The sequence below is a fragment of the Akebia trifoliata genome, chromosome 5, assembly GCF_017979445.1.
Source record: "Akebia trifoliata isolate Shusen 1 chromosome 5, ASM1797944v1, whole genome shotgun sequence".
Lineage (NCBI taxonomy): Eukaryota > Viridiplantae > Streptophyta > Magnoliopsida > Ranunculales > Lardizabalaceae > Akebia > Akebia trifoliata.
Window position 1 is genome coordinate 29,219,390 of NC_141379.1, and position 20,231 is coordinate 29,239,620.

The window sequence follows — 20,231 nt, forward strand, 5'->3', positions numbered from 1 at the left end:
GTCTTTTAGATGATTGATAAGGATCTAATTCAAGCTTCCATTATTCATAATAAACCAGGCAGAACCATGATTTTGCTCTCGAGGAGGCAACCAAGGGCAAAAAAAAAATTTGTTGGGGGCAATCAATAGGAAATATTTTTTGTAGGGGCAACCGATAGAGGAATAATTTTTGTAGAGGCAATAGCGACGAATTTTATTATATGTCACAATACTTCATGTGTCCACTTCAAAAATTCTTGGGGGGGCAAGTGCCCTTAATATAAATTAATCTGCCCCTAATAATAGGATGCCAAAAAGCCCAACAACATCACATGAGACAAGTATATATTTGCGAGCATCATCTCAAGTGTCCTCTTGAGAAAAATATGGCAACCTAAAATTACGGTCCCATCTTCTAAGAAGAATTTATTATGAAGATATCCATGAGACCTTTCGAACAATACCAGTCTACCAAAAACTGACACATTGGAAATTATAACATTTTGAATAATCCAAACAAAACAAAACAAAAATAATCTAACTAGTTTCTCAAGGTGGAACGTCATATCACACTTCTTGGTGTGAAAGTGGATAACAAGTGAAAAAGCATCTATAGTTACTATCCACTTTCATGTCAAGAAGTGTGATATGAGATTCCAGCTTGAAGTCACTTCAGCATTATGCTTCGTGGATAGACGTGATTGCTTGTAATAAAGTAACTTTGACGTGCTGGAGTGACCTCGAGATTGATCTCATTTCTCACTTTCCTAAAGTGGAGGTGCACACATAGCCATAGATGCTTTCATCGAATCTCGATGAAAAGCTTTTATGATTGCATACCTCCACGTCAGGAAAGTGAGAAATGAAGTCAGTTCAGCATTATTCTAATTTTAAACAATTTAAGGATGATTTGTTCAGTCTCTTTGCCTAAAAATCAAAGAGATACCAAGAGTCTACACTCAACAAAATTACAAATTTACCTGAAATAATAATATTATCATTGCTTGTTAATAAGCATCACCATGACAAGTCAGCCTCTCTTTGAATTTAAATAATCTCTATATGACATTTGTATAGACAAGATTAGGTTGTTGAAGTTACTTATCAAAACAAAAAAAAACAAAAAAAGATTAGGTTGTAGAAGTAGATGCATATGGTATGTTGGGTATAGGATGTGACCCAAACCATTAAATATGGATCAAGATGTTGGGTTCCACACTTTATGTAAATTGTTTGTGATCCATCAAGATCATTACTATATATATCTGGATTTACATATATGGGTGGTTATGGATATGAATCATGGTCAACATTTAGAAAGTTAGATTTTTGTTTGGATCTACATCAATCCGCCACTACAAGAAATAAGCCTATAGCGACGGTCAAGACAATTGCTATAGATCAAAATGCCATCGTTATTACATTAGCGAAGACCAAAGTAGCCGTCACTGCTCATCGTTGAAGGTTTCAACGATGGCCGAAATGCAAAAGGTCATCACTATGGGACTATTCTCCCGGAAAAAATTTCGTGGTGAAACAAGTTCCTTTGAGTGGGTCCTTTCTTATAACACAAGCATACGTTAGAATGGGTGGGTCAGTGATACTAGTTGAAGCTTTTGGATCAAAAGTTGTGAGTGTACTTAGACAAGATACAAAATTTCAATGTCGATATCGACTTCTTGGAAGAAAAATACACATAGTATGTTCATATATAACTAGGTATAAGGAATTCATTTTTAGGGAATATGAATTCATCAATTTTGAGCAAAAATATTTTTCTTTTGAAGATTGCATTGAAGAAAATGTCAAAAAGCGAGTTGGTTTGTACTTTTGAGTTGCGGGAAATCATGAGAGAAACATTAGGAGGTGGAAAACCGCTTTGGGTAGAGAAATGAATTCTAGTAAAAATGTCTACTCATACACATAAAAATCGTGTTTTTCAGAGAATCATTTTCCCACCCATTTACCTTGCTCAATCATATAGAACCCTAGAGAATTATCGATATCATGATGATTAATTCATTTTAAAAGAAATATGCTATATCGAGAAATTTTTGCTGAAACTTAAGTGATGGTAAAAAAAAATTGAAAAATTTTAAAAGTACAATCCCAAGCCATTAAACTATTCATATAAACAATTATATATTGAATAATGCTGAAGTGGCCTCAAGATTGAATCTCACATCGCACATCATGGACGTGAAAGTGTATAGGAACCATAAATGATTTTTGACTGTCAAAAAGCATCTATGATTCCTATACACTTTCACGTTAGGAGTCAAAAAGCATCTATGGTTCCTATACATCTTCACGTCAGTTTGAAAACGAATGTCCTTGGTGTTCTATTATTTTATACATTGACCTATACATTTATGGGCCTAGCAAGCATCTGTATGCAGGCCATTACATGTATAATCTGTCTTTGGCTCGTTCATATGTATGGGTCATTGGTTGTGTTGACTCAAGAAATATGCCTGAAGAAAGCACCCAATCCTGATTGTACAAGCACAAAATCCAACGGTTGAAATTTATCCTCGAGATAAGTATCAGATAAGGCTTACACTGTTAAGATCATGTGTTATTTCTTGTCAAATTTCACGAGTCGAGAACCTCTATACACATGCACACCGTGGTTTTAAATCTCGTCTGAAACTAAGATGACTCGTCCGAGTTGTCTCGGTATTGTCCACCAATGAGATGAGTTGACAAGTCGTCTAAAAATAATGGTTTGTTCTAATTCTAATTTCTGAGGCTTTTTTTTAAATGTCATCCGAGACGACTCGGTCTCATTCATGGATGAGACGAGACGTTAAAACAAGTTTTAAAACCATGGCACACACACAGACCGAAGGACCATGTAGAGCTCGTAATGAGGTCATTATTTGGACAATGCGCAATCACATTGGTGTTCATAAAAATTCAAGAGATGAGGAATCAAGTGACACCTTTTTATTCATTGCCCCATGGTCTACAATATTTTGTGTTCATCATTCCTTCTACGATTTGTTTGGGACATTTGGGAGGAAAGAAATTAAGGAGAGGTTACCCTTTATTCTTTAGTAGGGTTTCTACCTCGAAGGCATTTAAAAAACATTATTCTTTCAATTTTACATATAATTTGCTAAACCCATACAAATAAATTGAGACTTGGTTCTTCTATATAAAGACTATCGATCATTGAGCCTAAGATCCAATTAAGGACTAAATAGGCTTGGCCATGAAGACTTCTTGGTTCCGTCTTGGTATTAGTCAACTTAAAACTTTGATGAAATGTGTATCAAGGAAAGATGATCTTGCCTTCAATATTAAGATCCAAATGATAGCCAAAGTAATTGAAATTAATTCTTAGCATTAAGCCCATAAGAGTGTATCCAAATCTATCATATATAAGCTAACATTTTTAATTTTAATTAAAAATTTCTACACCTCCTCTACTCCTTTTGAAATAATTAGTGCTAAGAGCATAAGCAATGATTATAACAAAAGAGTTTCATGAATTTCTCGAAATCTCCATCGTTTTTACAATCCATCATAAACACCTTCATGATCATCATTTTCCCTTCATATTGATCTTGAAAAAAAAATGATAATTTGAATTTAGGAAATCAAGTACCTATTCACCCAAATCTCAAAAATCAAATTGGACTTGCCTTTTGCAATTTCAGAATATTTATGTCAAGTTACGAAAATATTAAAGGTTAATAGAGAAGGAAACTCCATCAAAGGAACAATCGAGATGGGAGAATACTTGTAGGGATTCCCAAGAATATGTATCCCTTGAAAATATACACACATCCCTAGAAAACATGTTAAGATCTCGAGGAAGAAATCTATAATTAATTTTCCGTTTTTTATCTTAACCCTTTGAGGTAAGAAAAGTCCCATAGAGAATAGAATGGAAGTCTCACTCAACTTCTACTTGGTGGCAAACAAAGACTGAGAATGTCCCACACACCAAATAGCTGAGCACAAAAAACAAGCTCTAGCTAGACCTTAAAAATAGCAGAGAAGACCATCAATATTTCAAGAGAACTGTTATTGCCACACCAAGTTTTGATAACGCCACCCAAATTGTGTACAATTCTTTGGTGATTTACAAGGAATTGGTCTGGCATTAGCAAAATTTGGTGTGGCAAGAGCATCTCTCTCTCTCTCTCTCTCTCTCTCTCTCTCTCTCAATAGGACGAAACCCTAGCACTTGGGAAATGGTATTTTCTCCAACATGTTTTACTGTTTCTATATGATCTAATCAATCTAGACAGTACATAATGGTCCACATTGGTTCAAATTCATTGGTAATATAAAAGTGGATAAGATAAGAACAAGTGGAAAACAACACAAAAGAAAATCCAAAGATTTCGGTGACACTCCTTACATGTGATAAATGGAGGGCTTCAATGATATATAAGAATATCTAAATCTGTATGGTCAAAGCAACATTAAAAGCTCATTCAAAGAAAATAAATAACATTAATTTGAAGGAGACGTTCTTTGACTGATTTTTTTTTTTTTCCTTATCTTTGACTGGCATCACAATTACACTTGAAACAATCTTCTAAAAACCTCCAAAAATTAACAAATTAAGGACAATTAAAACAAGAAGAAGATGATGCATGAACTTAGAAGAAGATGAAGAACATATGAGCTTAAATGAAGATCATGATTTAAAAATGATTAAGTTACTATGCAGATAATGAAGAACACATGAACTTAGAAGAATATTGTGATCTAAAAATGAGAAAATTACTATGATTGAAGATCATGAAGAAGAAGAACATGAACTTAGAAGAAGATTGTCATCTAAAAATGATAAAGAGCACTATGAAGATCATGAAGAAGACATGAACTTAGAAGAAGATTGTGATCTAAAAATGATAAAATTACTATGATGAAGATGATGATGAAGAAGAAGAAGAATCAAACTTGTAGTGCTTATCAACAGCAACAGATACATCCCAAGTGCAACTGAGTCCTTTAGGGATGATAACAAGATCTCCTGCACCAAATTCTACATAATCTGATGACCCTTTAGTGTAAACCTTTACTTTCCCCTTTAGTAAGTAACATGTCTCCTCTGCATCAAATTTTAATGGAAACTTTCCTGGAGGACAACCCCACCTAAACAACAAGATATAAGAATATATATAGATATGAGAACAAAAACAAAAAAAAATATGAAGTAATTAAGTTGGATTCAAAAATGTTACTTACTTAGGCCATGATTTGATACCAAGTTCAGATAAGAGAGAAGCAGATGGATTCCTATCAACTGTTATATTAAGTTTGGGTTCTGGTGCAGCCATGGTTGAAGGAAGAAAAAAACTAGAAGAAAACCAAGAACACAAGAAATAAGGGAAATGGAGATTAATTGCAGAAGTTGGAGTGATGGGTTCTTCAGATTTTTCTTTTTTAGGTTCTTCTTATATAGATGTTTATTTGGGCATTTGTAATGATAATTCCAGGCATGTTTATTGTGGTCCTTTTCAAGTCCATTTATGGTTTTTTTTTTTTAACACAAATATATCCAAAAATATGAAAAGTTAATATGGATTTATTATTTAACAGCTGTATAAGGGTCTTGCCAAAATTATTTATTTTAATTTGGCAAAATTACTGTACTAGTCATGTTTTCTTTTATGTTGCACGTATAGTTTTACAGTTTAATGATTTTACATTTATGCCCCCTGAGTTGAATGTAATTTCCTTTATCCTTAGGTGATCATCTCCCAAGGTATAGAATTACAAAATAAATATTTATAAAAAGGGAGGGGAGGGGGTGAAATTGTGTAAAATTCTTTCCTAAGTATGCTGATAATGAAAATTCTATATAGCATCCAAAAATATGATTGGACACGCATGCAGTATCGAAAGGGTGTAGAGCAAAAAATTTTAAAAAATAAAAATTAAAAGTGCCATGATAATCTAACACTCTTTTTTCATATGCTTTTTATACACTCTCATCACAGAATCATAGATCTTTTGTCTTGGGATACACGAGAGTTTTTATCAAGTTAGCGAGCATCTTAAAAAAAAGTGTCAAATTAAAAAGATAATCTTTCACGGGTTTTGAATTTTGGAGATAATCTTAGTGACCATCTATTTTTTTTAAAAATTTAATCTAACCTAACCCAGAAAGAATTGAGGACAGAAGTGTTATTTGGACCACATGACAATTCATGTGGACTAAAAGCCTTTGTGAGATTGGGAGTTAGACAAAATCTCACACGGATAAAATAACAGAACGAAGTGACCTTCTAACAAGTAGCCCCACGTCCCTCGTTTGGTGAGAGACTAATATCTACCTGAGACCACACGCACCATCCAACACCGTTACAGCATTTAATTAGTCACATTTCTTTGGAAGAGGGGCATGTATAGCTTAGCTACCTCCAAGTCAAAACCTTGGTGGGGAGGGGGAAGGGGAAGGGAGGGGGGGCAACTAATCCTCGGTGGGTAATCACAATAGGTTGTTTATTGTGGTAGATAAAAGATGGGTTCACGAGATGTACCAAGAATTAGGTTAAAGATACTACTTTTTTCTTCCTCGAGTCGACTTTTATTAGTTTTCTAACAAATGGCTGAGATGGAAAGAGAAATATATAAATTTCTTGGTGATTGATAATTTTTCTAGAGGCCAATTTTTTGAAAGATGCTCTTCACGTCTCAGTGATCCATCATAGTTATGTTTAACGTCAATTGTCTGATTGTCAATGTATTGAATCACACTTGTAATCCTAATATTTTCCAGCATCCAATTGATACTATATATTTTTATTTTTATTTTCCAAAATGAATTGAATTTTAATATATTATAATGCGTTTATAAATTACATTATTTATTTTGTTTAGGTTATATGATATTTATATTTTATATGTTAGATCAAATTTGACCTTATCCGGACCAATCCAATTATTTTGTATCATACAATTGGTTCATATCTAAATATTTAGATCAAATAAAAATTGGATATGATGATCCAATTCAATGAGGATCAGATCGGTTTCATATTCGATCCAAATCTTGTAAACTTTGTCACTAATGAACTTTGACTCTGATTAAATCCTATCCATTAACAGTCCTAATAGAAATCCTATTTATGATAAATGACGATGAAAATTAAATACTGACATATATAATATCATCACCTATAAGCTTTAACCAAACTAAATTATTTAAAACCTCACCATAAGGATATCCTAAAATATCAAGTGACCAATTGTCCTTAGAGGATGCTTAGACCACTCTTTGGTGACCTCACTAAGAAAATATTTTCTTATTAACAAAATTAATTTTAAAAGAAAGTAAATTTTAATAAAAGCGTGATTTATGATGTTAAAGGATATTATTTTTTCACGATAATTAGAAAAAAAAAAAAATGTAAGGGGGTGTAACAGTTCAGAATATCTGGTCAACAGTTGACGAAATTATGAATGTGAGGTGGCATTGTTGCAGCCTCATCGATTGGGGAGACTAATGGGGGGCGGTGATGATATTAATGATGCCGACATAAGTGCGGTGGAGACTCAAACGAAGTTTGACGCTTAGGTTTGAGTCATGATGAGTGGTAATACAGTGATTCTCTTATGATGTACTACTATATGGTCTATGGGGTCAGGGTCAAACCCAATGACTAATCCTCCTTAAAATTAGAATTAGAAATAGAAATAAAAATAAAAATAAAAATAGAAATAGAGGGGCTTGGACGGACTCAGCTTAGGTTCAGGCCTGAACCCACCTAAATACTTGTTTCTTGCTTTTGGCTCCCCCATTGTTATTAAAACAACTTTTGATCCACAATCAGACCAAAATATCTTTTTTGTTTTTAGCTGTGTTTGGTATTCAAGAAATTTTCGAGGTGTGAAAACATAAGGAATTCCAACTCTTAATGAATATTTTTTCAAGACCAGGACATACTGAAGTAGATATTGGTGTCAAATCCAAACCCACAAGAGGAAAGGGTAGGGCTGGCTTTGGGTTTTCTCATCTCATATATATATATATATATATATAAAAATATAAGTGTGTCCCCTCAAGATAAAGAGACATTTACTAGTATCTCCATAGAATCATCATCCGAGATTAATCAAGAAATGCAAACAACACTGAGACACTCCTGTAGAAGTCCTGGTCTTATTCGTTTGGGGATATGTTGGAGCTCCAGTTGAGAATTGAATTTCAAGGTAAGCCTGGCATTACCGTGATTTTTAAACTTGGTATCTCATCTCATTCAATTCTGATAATGAATTGACTCGAACAATACGATGCTGTTTGTTAAACTGACAAAAATAAATGCTGAATAGCATTAAACGTTGAAACTTATAAGCGTTGAATTTAAGTGCTGAAAAAGTTATTTGTTTATATGCTGAATCATGTTTGTTACACATTGCTGAAACTGGTAAATTGTCTTTGTTACTCTTACAATCATATTATACATTGTTTGCATGTTTCAAATACTTATTTATTATCAAACACAATAAAATATATTATTTCTTATAAAATTAAAATACAATTTATTTTTAAATAATAAATAATACTCAAATCTTCAATTTATAAATAATAATTTCTATTTATAAAAGCCCACAAATTTCAAATTAAAAATAATAATGTCATACAAGTAACCAAAATTTGAAATCAACTTTAAAAGAACTTAATTTTAGATGAATAATTTTCGATGGAAATGAAGGATGTGTAATTATAAAAACACCCTATGAATTAATAAGGCAACCCACACTATAGCCATTTTTTGTTTTATTTTATATGGGTTAAAGTTTTTGGAATGAGCAAATTTTTAGTGAGGATAGTCTATATGGTCTAGAGATCATCCTCACCAAAAATCAATCTATTTTAAAACTTCTAACTCATCAAAAATAATTTTCAAAAAAAAAAAAGGACAATTTACAGTTCTTGAACTTGTTTCGATAGGATTAGAAGTTTCAAGATGTGCTGATTTTTTGTGAGGATGATCTCCTCATTGTAGAGATCATCCTCACCAAAAATCAACTCATTCCAAAACTTTTAACCCATATAAGACAAAATAATTTAAGTATGGTGTGGGTTTATTAATTTGTGGGGTGTTTATATACTTATCCATGGGATATAAGAGGTAATATCCTTTTAAGAATAAGGGCATACTTGTCCATGTTTAAAAAAACAAAAGGCATACCTGTCCGTGTTGAAAAAAGTGAAGTGCTTACCGCTTAAGCACTTTTTTTCAACATCAAAATAATGCTGAATTTTTTTTCACTTATTTTCAACAATAAGCGATGAAAATATAGAGTAAGCAAACACGCTATTTTGACAAAATTGCTGAATTTAATTTTTTTCAGCAATAAGCGTTGAAAAATAGCGCAAACAAACACCGCCTACATCTCGTCTCGTTCGACATTGAGACAATGATTTTTAACCATTTAAAAAATCTGAAAATTTTTGAAAAAATTCAGAAATGATTCCTATTGAAAAATGAACCCAAAAAAATATAAATTTTAAAAAATCGATTTGAGGTGTGAAAGAATAAAAGGTTGAGACTTTAACTCGTTTGTCTCGATTAACTCGAACAAAATTTTGAAAATCTCATCCGATACGTCTCATTTAACTCGTGAGTTAATCATTTTCTGCGTTGTTTTGTTTGTATCATCCGAGATATTGAAAAATACCATCCGATACGACTCACATATCTCACGATACGCGATCGTCTCAAAATACTGTGAGTTGATCTCGTTCAGCTCCAATATCAAGTTAACTCGAGTGATACATCTCGGTCTCGGACGAGTTTAAAGACCATGGGCATTACCAACTCGTCTTACCATCTCTATGAATCCAGATTTGTCTACAGGTTCTCGATAGCAATTAGGCTTAAAACTAAATAAGTTTAGGGTATACATAGTCAGAGGTCAAGTCACGGGATCTAGTAAATGGTGTGATGATTTCCCCACAGCCCAAATAATGTTGGTCTTCAGTTGGGCACATCGAACTGAGTTATAGAGGTCAATCCAATTGGTTTAAAACATATGATGCAATTAGTTTAGAAATTGTTTCTCAAGCTATTCCTCTTCTTTGCCATCTGCAATAAATAACAATCTTCTTTACTCCAAAGTTTTAATTCTAAATAAACATGGAAACATATCCTAAACATGCATTAACAATGAGAAATTAGTACAAGGGATAACAAGACAAAGGTCAAGAGTTGTGCTACACGTTTTTTATTTAGGTCACATAGACGATCACAGGCATGTGGGGCTTATCTGTATTTTTCTGTGCCTGATTTCTCAACCTGGATCTGGACCACTGTTAAAGATTTTGGTACCTCTAGGACGACCATTGGCTCAGTTCTATGTTTATCTCTAATATTTGGAGAGCATCCACACCTTGGATGGATTGAATTTTAGGATATTTATGGGATTAAATCTTGAACCTTGCAAGAGTTCATATGGAATTGAAAAGCTCATCATGTGTCATCTTGTCATTGGGCCCCTAATGTTTTCTAGGTTTCATCATGGTCCTTAACAGCTTGAGTTGAAACTTATCTAGGTAGATATAGGGTTATTCAATCAACCCAAATCTTTGGGATTAGAATTTTTTCTCGAACCAACTTCTCATAACATCACGAAGAATGTCAAAATGGATAGAACTTGTGTGGTATGTACTCAATGAGTACATTGAATTCACTGCATGTCAGCTTGTCCAACATGAGATCTCTGTGGTTCACATAACTAGGGGTGCAAGTGGAACCAAACAAACAGTTTGATAGGAATATAAAGAAATTAAATGAAAGCTAGCCTGCAAAAGAACCTAAACTTCCCACTAAATGGTGAAAAAATCAGTCTTAAGTTGTAGTAAGGTGCACTGAATATTAAGTTGAAAACTGAAGGATAAAAAAGAATAACAAAGCTATCACCTGCAAAGTCATGTTACATTACAAGTATGAAACCTAATTCTCTGTGTGCATTAGTTAGAGGAAGGATTTCCTGTGACTTTCTCACCATTTTGTAGGCATGCCAACAAGATCTCATGAGAGCTTTGAATCAACCAGTAAGCTCACTCACAATCTACAGCTCAATTTTCACTAACAAAAAGGGAATTCGATCCATCTCAGGGAAAGGTAGTGATTGAGATGATCCAGCGGCATGATTCTATGCTCAACTCAATAAAGAAGCCTTTCTTTCATCGAGTGAAACCCTCGCCGAATGAGAGGCATGACTCAGCAAATCCAAGAAAATAATAATAATAATAATAATAATAAATCAGCCAGTATAAAAGATTGTTCCCTTTCGATTTCTAGCACATTAACCTCCCAACAGCTAGTTAGAGATGCAGGGTACATGTGTATATGCCATGAAACAATGGCACGTACATCAATCTCCCCAACAGTTAACCCTGTAAACAATTTTGTCAATTTTTTTCTTTTTTTTTTATAGATAAAGTTTTTTTTTTTTAAAAGACATAGATACAAATGAAAGAGAAGGTCGAGATGACCAACCCCAAAAAACAAACAAAGAGTTAAGACTCAGTAATGTACAAATAAAATCCCACGGAATTAAGAAGTCCCCCCCACCCCCTCTCCTTTTTGAACTCTTTGACACCACTGAAAGAGCGATCCTAGAGCCGAAACAATTAACTCTTAAATTGATTGAAACTTTCTTTCAAAGATTCTTGAGTTTCTAACTTTCCAAATACTCCACACAACCACAAATGAGGTTAGGTTCCAAATTAACCTTCTTGAATTACGAAAACTCATGCCCACTTGAAGCCAATCCCCAAAGATTTCCCTTGTCAAACCCAGAATGATTACTCGTTTCCACTTTTGACAAGCACATGCAACGAACATTCGAGCCACAGAATCCCCTTCTCCTCAGTTGATCATACGTAGGAATCCTCTCCCACAAAGCTAACCAGACTAAAAAAGCCACCTTCGAAAGCACTTTCGGCCGCACACTACAACAAAAGGGATATTATGATCTCCCTGCTACTATCTAAGTCTTTATAGAAATCTCTTACCAAAACAAAACATCTACTATGAAGTGCCCAAACTCTCTCATTCTCCACAATCGACTCTCCTATTTCCATGTCAAGAATTCCCAACTCTGTTATTTCTGGAAGCTCCCAATCATTCAAATGCCTCCTTAGACCCAAATCCCAACCTTCACTACCATGTTCCAAAACACGAAAACTTGTCATAGGAAGATTGCTTTTTTCTTGAGATAGCAAAAAAGATAAGGAAATCTATCTTTTAAAGGGCTCACCGCACATCACGAATCTTCCCAAAATCTTACTTTACTCCCTCTCCCAACCTTAAATTGACCTCTTTCTAAATTGAGGAAGTATCTTTAAAATGCCTTGCCACACTCCATACCCATAAGTATTTTTAGCTTCTCCACTTTCCCGACCAAATGGATCTTCCCCAAACTTAGTCCCTATCACTTTCCGCCACAACCCTTCCCAATCCACCACAAACCTTCAAAGCCTTTTCCAAGCAAAACTCCATTCAATCTTCCCAAATTCCAGAACCTGCCCCCTAAACCCTTCAAAGTGCACACATTCCTCCAAATGAATTTTGTTTTTCCCATCCTTATCACGCCAAAGAAAATCTATAAACAGCTTATCCAATTTCAATTTCACACTCTTAGGAATGAAAAAAAAAAAGAAAAGAAAGATAATACACTAGAATGCTAAACAACATACTATTAATTAAAGTTAACGTTCCACCTTTAGAAAGATAGTTAGCTTGCCAAGAACTCAATCGTCTAGATATCTTCTCAAATATCGGCTCCCAAATGCCTTTGCTCTTGCACGGCACTCCCAAAGATAAACCCAAATAAGAAAAGGGCAGAGTGCCGCAAGACAACCCACAGTAGCTGCTAACAACTCCACATCAAACACATGGTCAACTAGAAAAACCTTACTTCTGTGAAAGTTCAAGGGCAATCCTGACACGGCTTCAAAGTAACACAAAAGACCCCCAAGAAATCTAACCTGATTTATATCTGCATCCAAGAAAACCAATGTACCATCTGCAATTGCAACTGAGTAACCAAGGGACCCCCAGCACTAGGACAAAAGCCTACTAGGTTTCCATTCCCCAAAGCTTTACCAATCATCCTTCCCAAAGCCTCAGCCACCACTAGGAACAAAAAGGGGGGAAGTGGATCCCCTTGCCACAAACCTCGAGAACTCTTAAATATCCTCTTACTACCACAATCCACTAGATTTGACCTTATTTCCTTCTTTTTTTAAGACTTCAACTTGCACCAAAATACTCCTCACTATAACATCATTGTTGTTCATAGGGACTAAATCCAAAATTGCCTCAAAAGGTATTCGTTTCCAATTTTGTTTTTCCTAGTCTAAATTAAAACAAAATGTTTGAATGAACCAAAGAGTTCCATTAGAAGGTATCTTAGCAACTTAGCGTTTTTCCTGATAAGTAAGTACGACATAGTACTTGACACGGTAATATCTTTTTAGAAAATTGGTGTATGTGTTAGCATGTGTGATTAATTAGTATTTATATCAAACCATTAAAAGACCTCCCTATTCCCAAAACTGTTCTCAGATCCGACATGGTCAATTGCTTGCAAACAATTTCACATGCACACTCCATTTTCTAAAATATCTAGTGTCCTGGATGCATTGCATTCCACCCACTTGTCAAGCACATGCCGAACTTCCAACAGACTTATAATACTTTGCTTTTAGCTATATATCCATATAATTTTGATATGAATCGAATATCATCAACTCATATGCATGCATTCTTCCTATTCAGAATATTCAACATAAGACAGTTTTCTGTAAAAATGTCTAACAACATATAAAATAAGCCATACAGGTGTCAGTATATTGAGTGGGCCGTGGGAAGTTTAGTGAGTTTGACACTTTGTACCCATGTCAAGCATCGATACAGGTATGAGTCATTGTTACACGGGTGGTAAGTAAAATATTGCCACCTCACTAGACTACTCTAGGGCGGTTTAGTGAGTCCGACAACCAACACAGGTACGAGTGTATGGAACAACACGGCTGCTAAGGAAAACATTGACACCCCACTAGACCACTGTCTTGAGTCTCCATAACATTCATGAAGACCTCCTGCCTAACCATAAGACCCCAAACCCAAACCACCCTTAAAACCAGCTTACTCACTCTCACAGCCCTGCTTCACTGCTTTTTTATAGGGATACATTACTGTGACACTCATCCATCAAATGAAAAGACAGCAATGCAAGAAAATCGAACTCTGACTACAGTTCCTCTTTGGCACAATCACCCTTGTCTATTACTGAAGGAAACCTTAGAAACTTAACAGATCTAAAGCAAGACAGTGTACAGAAATCCACAATGGTAGATAGGAAATCATCATTGATATGTATGGCACAGATGGAAGCAGATCAAAAGATAGGATTATGAAAAGAAGAAAAAAAAAATGTCAATGCTAAAAAAAATTATGGAATATCCAATACAAACTACATGACCTTCCTTAATTAGTGGGGCTTCTGCATCATTGGCCTGAGCAGCTGCCAATATGTCCTGAAGTGTGAACTCCCTCTCCCCTTACTTTTTTTTTTCTCATTCCAAAACCCTCCCTCCAATACTTAACCATGTATTATAAGAAAAAAGCTGAAATGCTAAGGATGTTGATAGTCTGAGACTCCAAAAGCAATTGTCACCCCACATACCCCCCCCCAAAAAAAAAAAAAAATTGAATAATAATAATAATAATAAATAAAATAAATAAAAAAACAAACCAGGGCAAGGGTTTCTTAGGATGGCTGGACGTGGATCCCTATTCTTAATCCTAGTTCCACCTTCTTGACATAGTTTTTGTCTCCTGAATACCAACTTTCTGCAGGGGTGGCAATGTCCGAAAGGTATGATTTAGTAGCCTCAATAACTGAACCCTTTATCCTAACTAATATTGTCGCAGAGTAAGCCTATTTTTTAAGGGCAACCTCACATCATCCTCCTAGTTCTTCTCTAACTGTCCTTGTTCCTCATTTCATCAACTTCTAGCGTCACGAAACAACAAACTATTGTTTCACATTCATGAGACTACAATATTATGAATATTAACTTTCATACAGTTAAATCTCTACAGGTATGAACAATAAGAAACTTGTTAAGCGTAATTAATCAAAAAAGAAAAAGAAGGGTAGAAAGAAAGCAACGGGTTGAACAGTAACGACTTGACTCTTAACGGTTAGTATGGTAGCAATAGGTGAAGCTAGCAGAAAGAAAATTCCTAGACTATAAAAAAGGATCGCACTCAAAAACAACGCAAATTCCTAAAGTAACCACATTGTCTAGCACAACTCAATTTTCCCTTGGAAATCAAAAATTCATGCGAATTCTTAGCCCAAGAAACAAATAGATATTGGAAGAATTTCCACATGTGAAATCAAGGACACTTTTGCTTAGATGATTCTTCTTCCATTGACATTGAAAGTTTCACTCGACATAAAATAGTGTTATCAAACTAGAACGCATGATTACAAAATTAAGACAAGATTTGGAATGTGAGCCCAATTCGTAATGACTGCCCATAAACCCTAATATTGCAATTATACTACCCACAAGTCTGTCAAACAACAAAAGCCAGCTGATACATAAAAGTTTCATGCATCAGTCTTTTCGAATAATGGACTAAAACCATATTGTAGAACAAATCAAATCATGAAAAAGAACAAACCCTAAAACCCTAGCATCCATCTATGAATCTATGATAAACATACAACACACAAGAACATGAAACCCTAAATGTATATAATGTAAGTACCCAAAACCTAAAAAGATAGTAAACCCTAATCCTTAAAACACATAGAAGAAATCAATAACAATTGTTAACGCTCCATCATCAAATCAAACTTAACATCTATAATAACCACACCTTCAGTTCAACCTTAGATGGATTTGCAAAGCTAATTACATGCGTTTTAACATCAAATTAGCCAAGAAGAAGCTCTTGATAACAAACCCTAGAAGGTATTGGAGAGGGATTTGGTTGAAGAAATATAGATTTTTTCAGTTGATGTCGGAATCATCAAAATCGTCTTCAAAGGAGTTGAAGAAATCGGAATCGACGAGTTTGTTCTCGATGTGTGCCACTCCTTCCGCCAATATCTCAAGCGGATCGGGATCGTCTACGTCCATCGCTACTGAAGATCCATGGTCCTCCAACTCTGCGAAAAAGTAGGTCGGTGAAGGCTTCATCTCTCTCTCTCTCTCTCTCTCTCTAAAAGATTGATTTTGAGATTTCAGAGAGTATCAGCTAATTTGCAGAATAGAGCTTCTATTAACACACCACTTTTATTTATAACACACCATTTAATTTCGAAAGGATTAATATGCTATTAGTAAAATTTGGTGTGCCGATAGTATTTGGTTGGTCTAGTCCGAGTCATCTCGCCTAGGACGAGTCAAACCGTTTAAATTGGTTTAAAAATTCAATCTCATTCTTTGTCTTACTAATTGATGGTAACTCTCGAACTTTTCATTTCCCTCTCATCATTATTAATATAAGCTTATAAATACTTTGGTGTCTTACAATTTCTCTTAGTTTACAACATCTTACAATTTTATTTTATTTTTGTTTTACGACACATTATTAGTGCGAATCTTTACTTACTAATTGTTGGAAAGACTATTTCTTTTGTTTTATATCAAAAGGTAAGAAACTTTAGTTCTTTACGAAAAAGGTTCAAGATCACATCTCAAATAAATGTAAGAAATATTTATTATTTATGGAAAGGTAAGAAAATTAATTTTCTTTATGTTTCATATTATTCATAAACTAGTAGAAATATTGGGACTCAAATTTTTATTTATGAGAAACCTCTTAAATAGATAGTATATCTTGAAGATGAATTTTTGTTAGAAATCTCTTGAAGTGATAGTACATCCTAAAGATGAATTTTTAAGAGAAATCCCTTGAAGAGACATCTTGAAGATAATTTTTCTTTTGATATAATCAAAATCTGAAATTTTGATGATTTACATGGTAAGCTTCGGACCTAAAGTCCTTTGATTTTTATATATTAAACCAAATTGAATCAGAAATTCAATGATTTTATGTGTAGAATTAGAAGTGCTCACAATCACATAATAAATATTAGAACCTAGAATTCTATCAAAAATTCAAATATTTTGGATAGTCAATAGGAATCAGAATAGAACCAGAAATTTTATAAAATTTAATAATTGTGTTTGTTTATTGAATTTTATTGCAGACCTCTTCACCAAAACCTTGTCAAAGTTAACCTCTTTCAAAAAATTATGCACTGAATTGGCATGTGTCGGCTCAATAATCAAACAAAATGAAATTTGATGTTATCAGGGGAAAACATCCAAAAGTATGCCATTTTAGAATATATGTGTGTTATACTCTTTTTTCCTTTAACTAGTTTTTATCCCACTAGATTTTCTAGTAAAGATTTTTAACAAAGTAGCATTAAACACATCTAACACCAATTCAATGATCCTAAAGATTGTGTGCTCTTTTTTCATTATTTTTTTTTATCTGTTGGATTTTTCTTTAAAAAGGTTTTAATGAGGCAAGTATCATCTCCCGCACATTATTAGTGTAAGCCTATAAATATAGGTGTTGACAACATGAATGTCAAGAGAGTTCTTGAAGAACAAATTTTTCTCATACTTTGAAGTCTTGCAATTTCTTTTTGTTTTACATCTTGCAATTTCTCTTAGTTTTGCAACAAATATTTATTTATATATAAATAATTTGACTCGTTTAAATCAGTTTAAAATTTTAATATATATTTATATTATCTAATTATAATTTTTAACTATGGTGGATGGTTAGTCACAAAATCTTGTTTTGTATAGATACAAATATTTTTAATAATTATTTTATATAAAAATTAAATAAAAAACACAAATCCCAATTTGGTCTTCTAATCAACATATTGATTTGTTGGGGTGAAGTTTTTATAAACTCGAGTGATATTTTCAAAATATTTGATGAGTAATCTCGGATGAGGCAAGTGATGAAAATTTCACATGACTATCTCATCTAGTTGGCTTCAAGATCATGATGATTTGATCAAGTCATCTCCATCTCGCATGAGTTTTAAAACCCTGATATAGACAAAGTGATGGGCTATAGATTATGCACCAAGCGAGTTCGGCATTATTGGATTCTTTGATTCAATCAAAAAACGATTTGAATCAATGATAAAATAGATAGAACCTCAAAAACTCAAAATGATTCAAATCCCCTAAACGCTTGCAAAAACCCTTGATTTTTCTATCTAATATTCCATTATATTATACTAAAGGGTGGATTTACAGTGGGGGCACTTGCCCCACAACAATATTTAAAAGTTTATAGACTAGTGAGCTATTGCGACAAATTTTAGCAGTAGATAAAAAAATCTACCACTATTGCCCCTAATAAAAAAAAGTCACTCTTAACTGCCCCCAGTAATATTATTTTTTACTCTTAGTTGCCCCCACAAAAAATCTTCTATTCTTGGTTGTCCCCACATGGGCAAAATCCTGGATGTGCCCCTGATTATACTTCAATGATCTTATATTATTTATGAGTTTTGAAGGTTGAAATATATAGAACCTTATGGTTGAAGATGATAATAAAAAATTTTACCCAAGAGGTTAAAGTTGATGGGTTAGAAAAAAAGATCAAGGGTTTTAGGAAAAAAGATCAAGTATCAAGGACTTTTTACTTACAAGTTGAAAATAAAAGTATTTAGGTCATTTTTCATGTAACTATTTGAGAAGTCCAAGGTCAAGGAAATATTATCCATTTAAAAACACTGGGATATCTCAAATTGAGTATATATCAAAAATCTCTAAATCACTCTTCATTACTCTGTCTTTGGTATCAACACGATTGGTATCCCAAATGGTCTCAACTATGTTTAATGGGTCCCGTTCAGCACCCTAAGTTTTACCACACACTTTAACAAACGTGTTTTGTCTTATATGGGTTAGAAGTTTTGGAATGGGCTGATTTTTGGTGAGGATGATCTCTATGGTGAGGAGATCATCCTCACCAAAAATCAGCTCATTCCAAAACTTCTAACCCCATCAAAAATGGTTTACAAAAAATGGACGGTCCACAATTTTTCAACGTGTAAACATGAGGCTAAACATTTCGGAATGGGCTGATTTTTGGGGAGAATGATCTTCTAATCATAGAGATCATCCTCACCAAAAATCAGCCCATTCAAAAACTTCTAACCCATGTAAGACAAAAAACGTTTGTTAAAGTGTGTGGTAAAACTTAGGGTGCTGAACATTTCCCATGTTTAATTTGTATAAAAATTCTATTATTAAAGATGCAAACAATTGTTAAGAGGTTGCGAAGATCTACCTAACATAAATGACAAAAAAGAGCAACAAAGATGTAATTAGAAAATAAAAAAAGGCAAAACTAGATCTCCTTACAAGCAAGCAACTCCCCTTTAAAAAAATTTCAACAAAGAAATTCCCCAAAATTTTCTTTATCTAATTCTTTTTTTTTATGGGTAAGTTGGACTTGAACAGACATTTACACATCACATGCACCAAGTAAGAGAGGAACGCCCTCGCGGGTGTCTCGAGGAAATATTGTTCATATTGGGTATCAAACACACAACCTACAAACTCTCACTACTTATTAGATTCGTAATTGCCACTGAACCATCCCCTCGGGGTTAATGATAACCTCAAAGTTGCTTTGCAAAGTAATTTCCTTTATGTGTTGCCAGTTACAACTTTATACCTTTAATAGAGACGATGGTGGTGTGCGTATTTATCTTTTGCAAAGTAATTTCCTTTATGTGTTGCCAGTTACAACTTTATACCTTTAATAGAGACGATGGTGGTGGGCGTATTTATCTTCATCCCTTTAAATTCATTATTGTCCTTTTCCTTCCAAATACCCCCACAATATAACAAGTATTCTAGATGAAAATGGCCATAGAATGTAAACTACCAATCAAACCCAATCCCCAAGCCTAAATTCTCCATGAAGTTATCGACATATCATAAGTCGAAGTCAAGCAACAATGAAAGAGAGCATTATGATCTTAATTTACTTAGTACCGTATTCTTTTTCTTTACTTTTTCGATAGGTTTAAGTTTGAAAACGAGATTTCAATTGATTTAACTTTGTGGAATTATCACACACTGACTTTACCACCTCACCAACTTAGTGGAATTATCGCACACTAACTTTACCACCTCACCAAAAGCGGCATCTTTGCAAAATCAATAAATTATATTAATCCCTAGAAAACAAGTA

The 20,231-nt window shown here is 33.9% G+C and overlaps 2 protein-coding genes across 2 annotated transcripts; both read right to left on the minus strand.

Annotated features, from left to right (window-relative positions):
- Positions 1–4,429: 4,429 nt before the first annotated feature.
- LOC147402026 (uncharacterized) lies at positions 4,430–5,436 on the minus strand. The gene is made up of 2 exons (XM_086443528.1): positions 5,191–5,436; positions 4,430–5,097 (listed from the first exon to the last, which is right to left on the minus strand). Exons 1-2 carry the CDS (start codon positions 5,280–5,282, stop codon positions 4,863–4,865), a joined length of 327 nt encoding a protein of 108 aa, XP_086299654.1. The 5' UTR covers positions 5,283–5,436; the 3' UTR covers positions 4,430–4,862.
- A 10,391-nt stretch (positions 5,437–15,827) lies between these two features.
- LOC147402027 (small acidic protein 1-like) lies at positions 15,828–16,221 on the minus strand. Its single transcript, XM_086443529.1, has one exon. It carries the CDS (start codon positions 16,181–16,183, stop codon positions 15,995–15,997), a length of 189 nt encoding a protein of 62 aa, XP_086299655.1. The 5' UTR covers positions 16,184–16,221; the 3' UTR covers positions 15,828–15,994.
- Positions 16,222–20,231: the final 4,010 nt, after the last annotated feature.

Excerpts from the sequence above, each read along its gene's own strand:
- LOC147402026 (XM_086443528.1), bottom strand. The coding sequence starts at position 5,282 with ATGGCTGCACCAGAACCCAAACTTAATATAACAGTTGATAGGAATCCA. Across the intron at positions 5,098-5,190 it reads GGTATCAAATCATGGCCTAA|GTGGGGTTGTCCTCCAGGAA; the intron begins GTAAGTAACATT and ends CTTGTTGTTTAG.
- LOC147402027 (XM_086443529.1), bottom strand. The coding sequence starts at position 16,183 with ATGAAGCCTTCACCGACCTACTTTTTCGCAGAGTTGGAGGACCATGGA.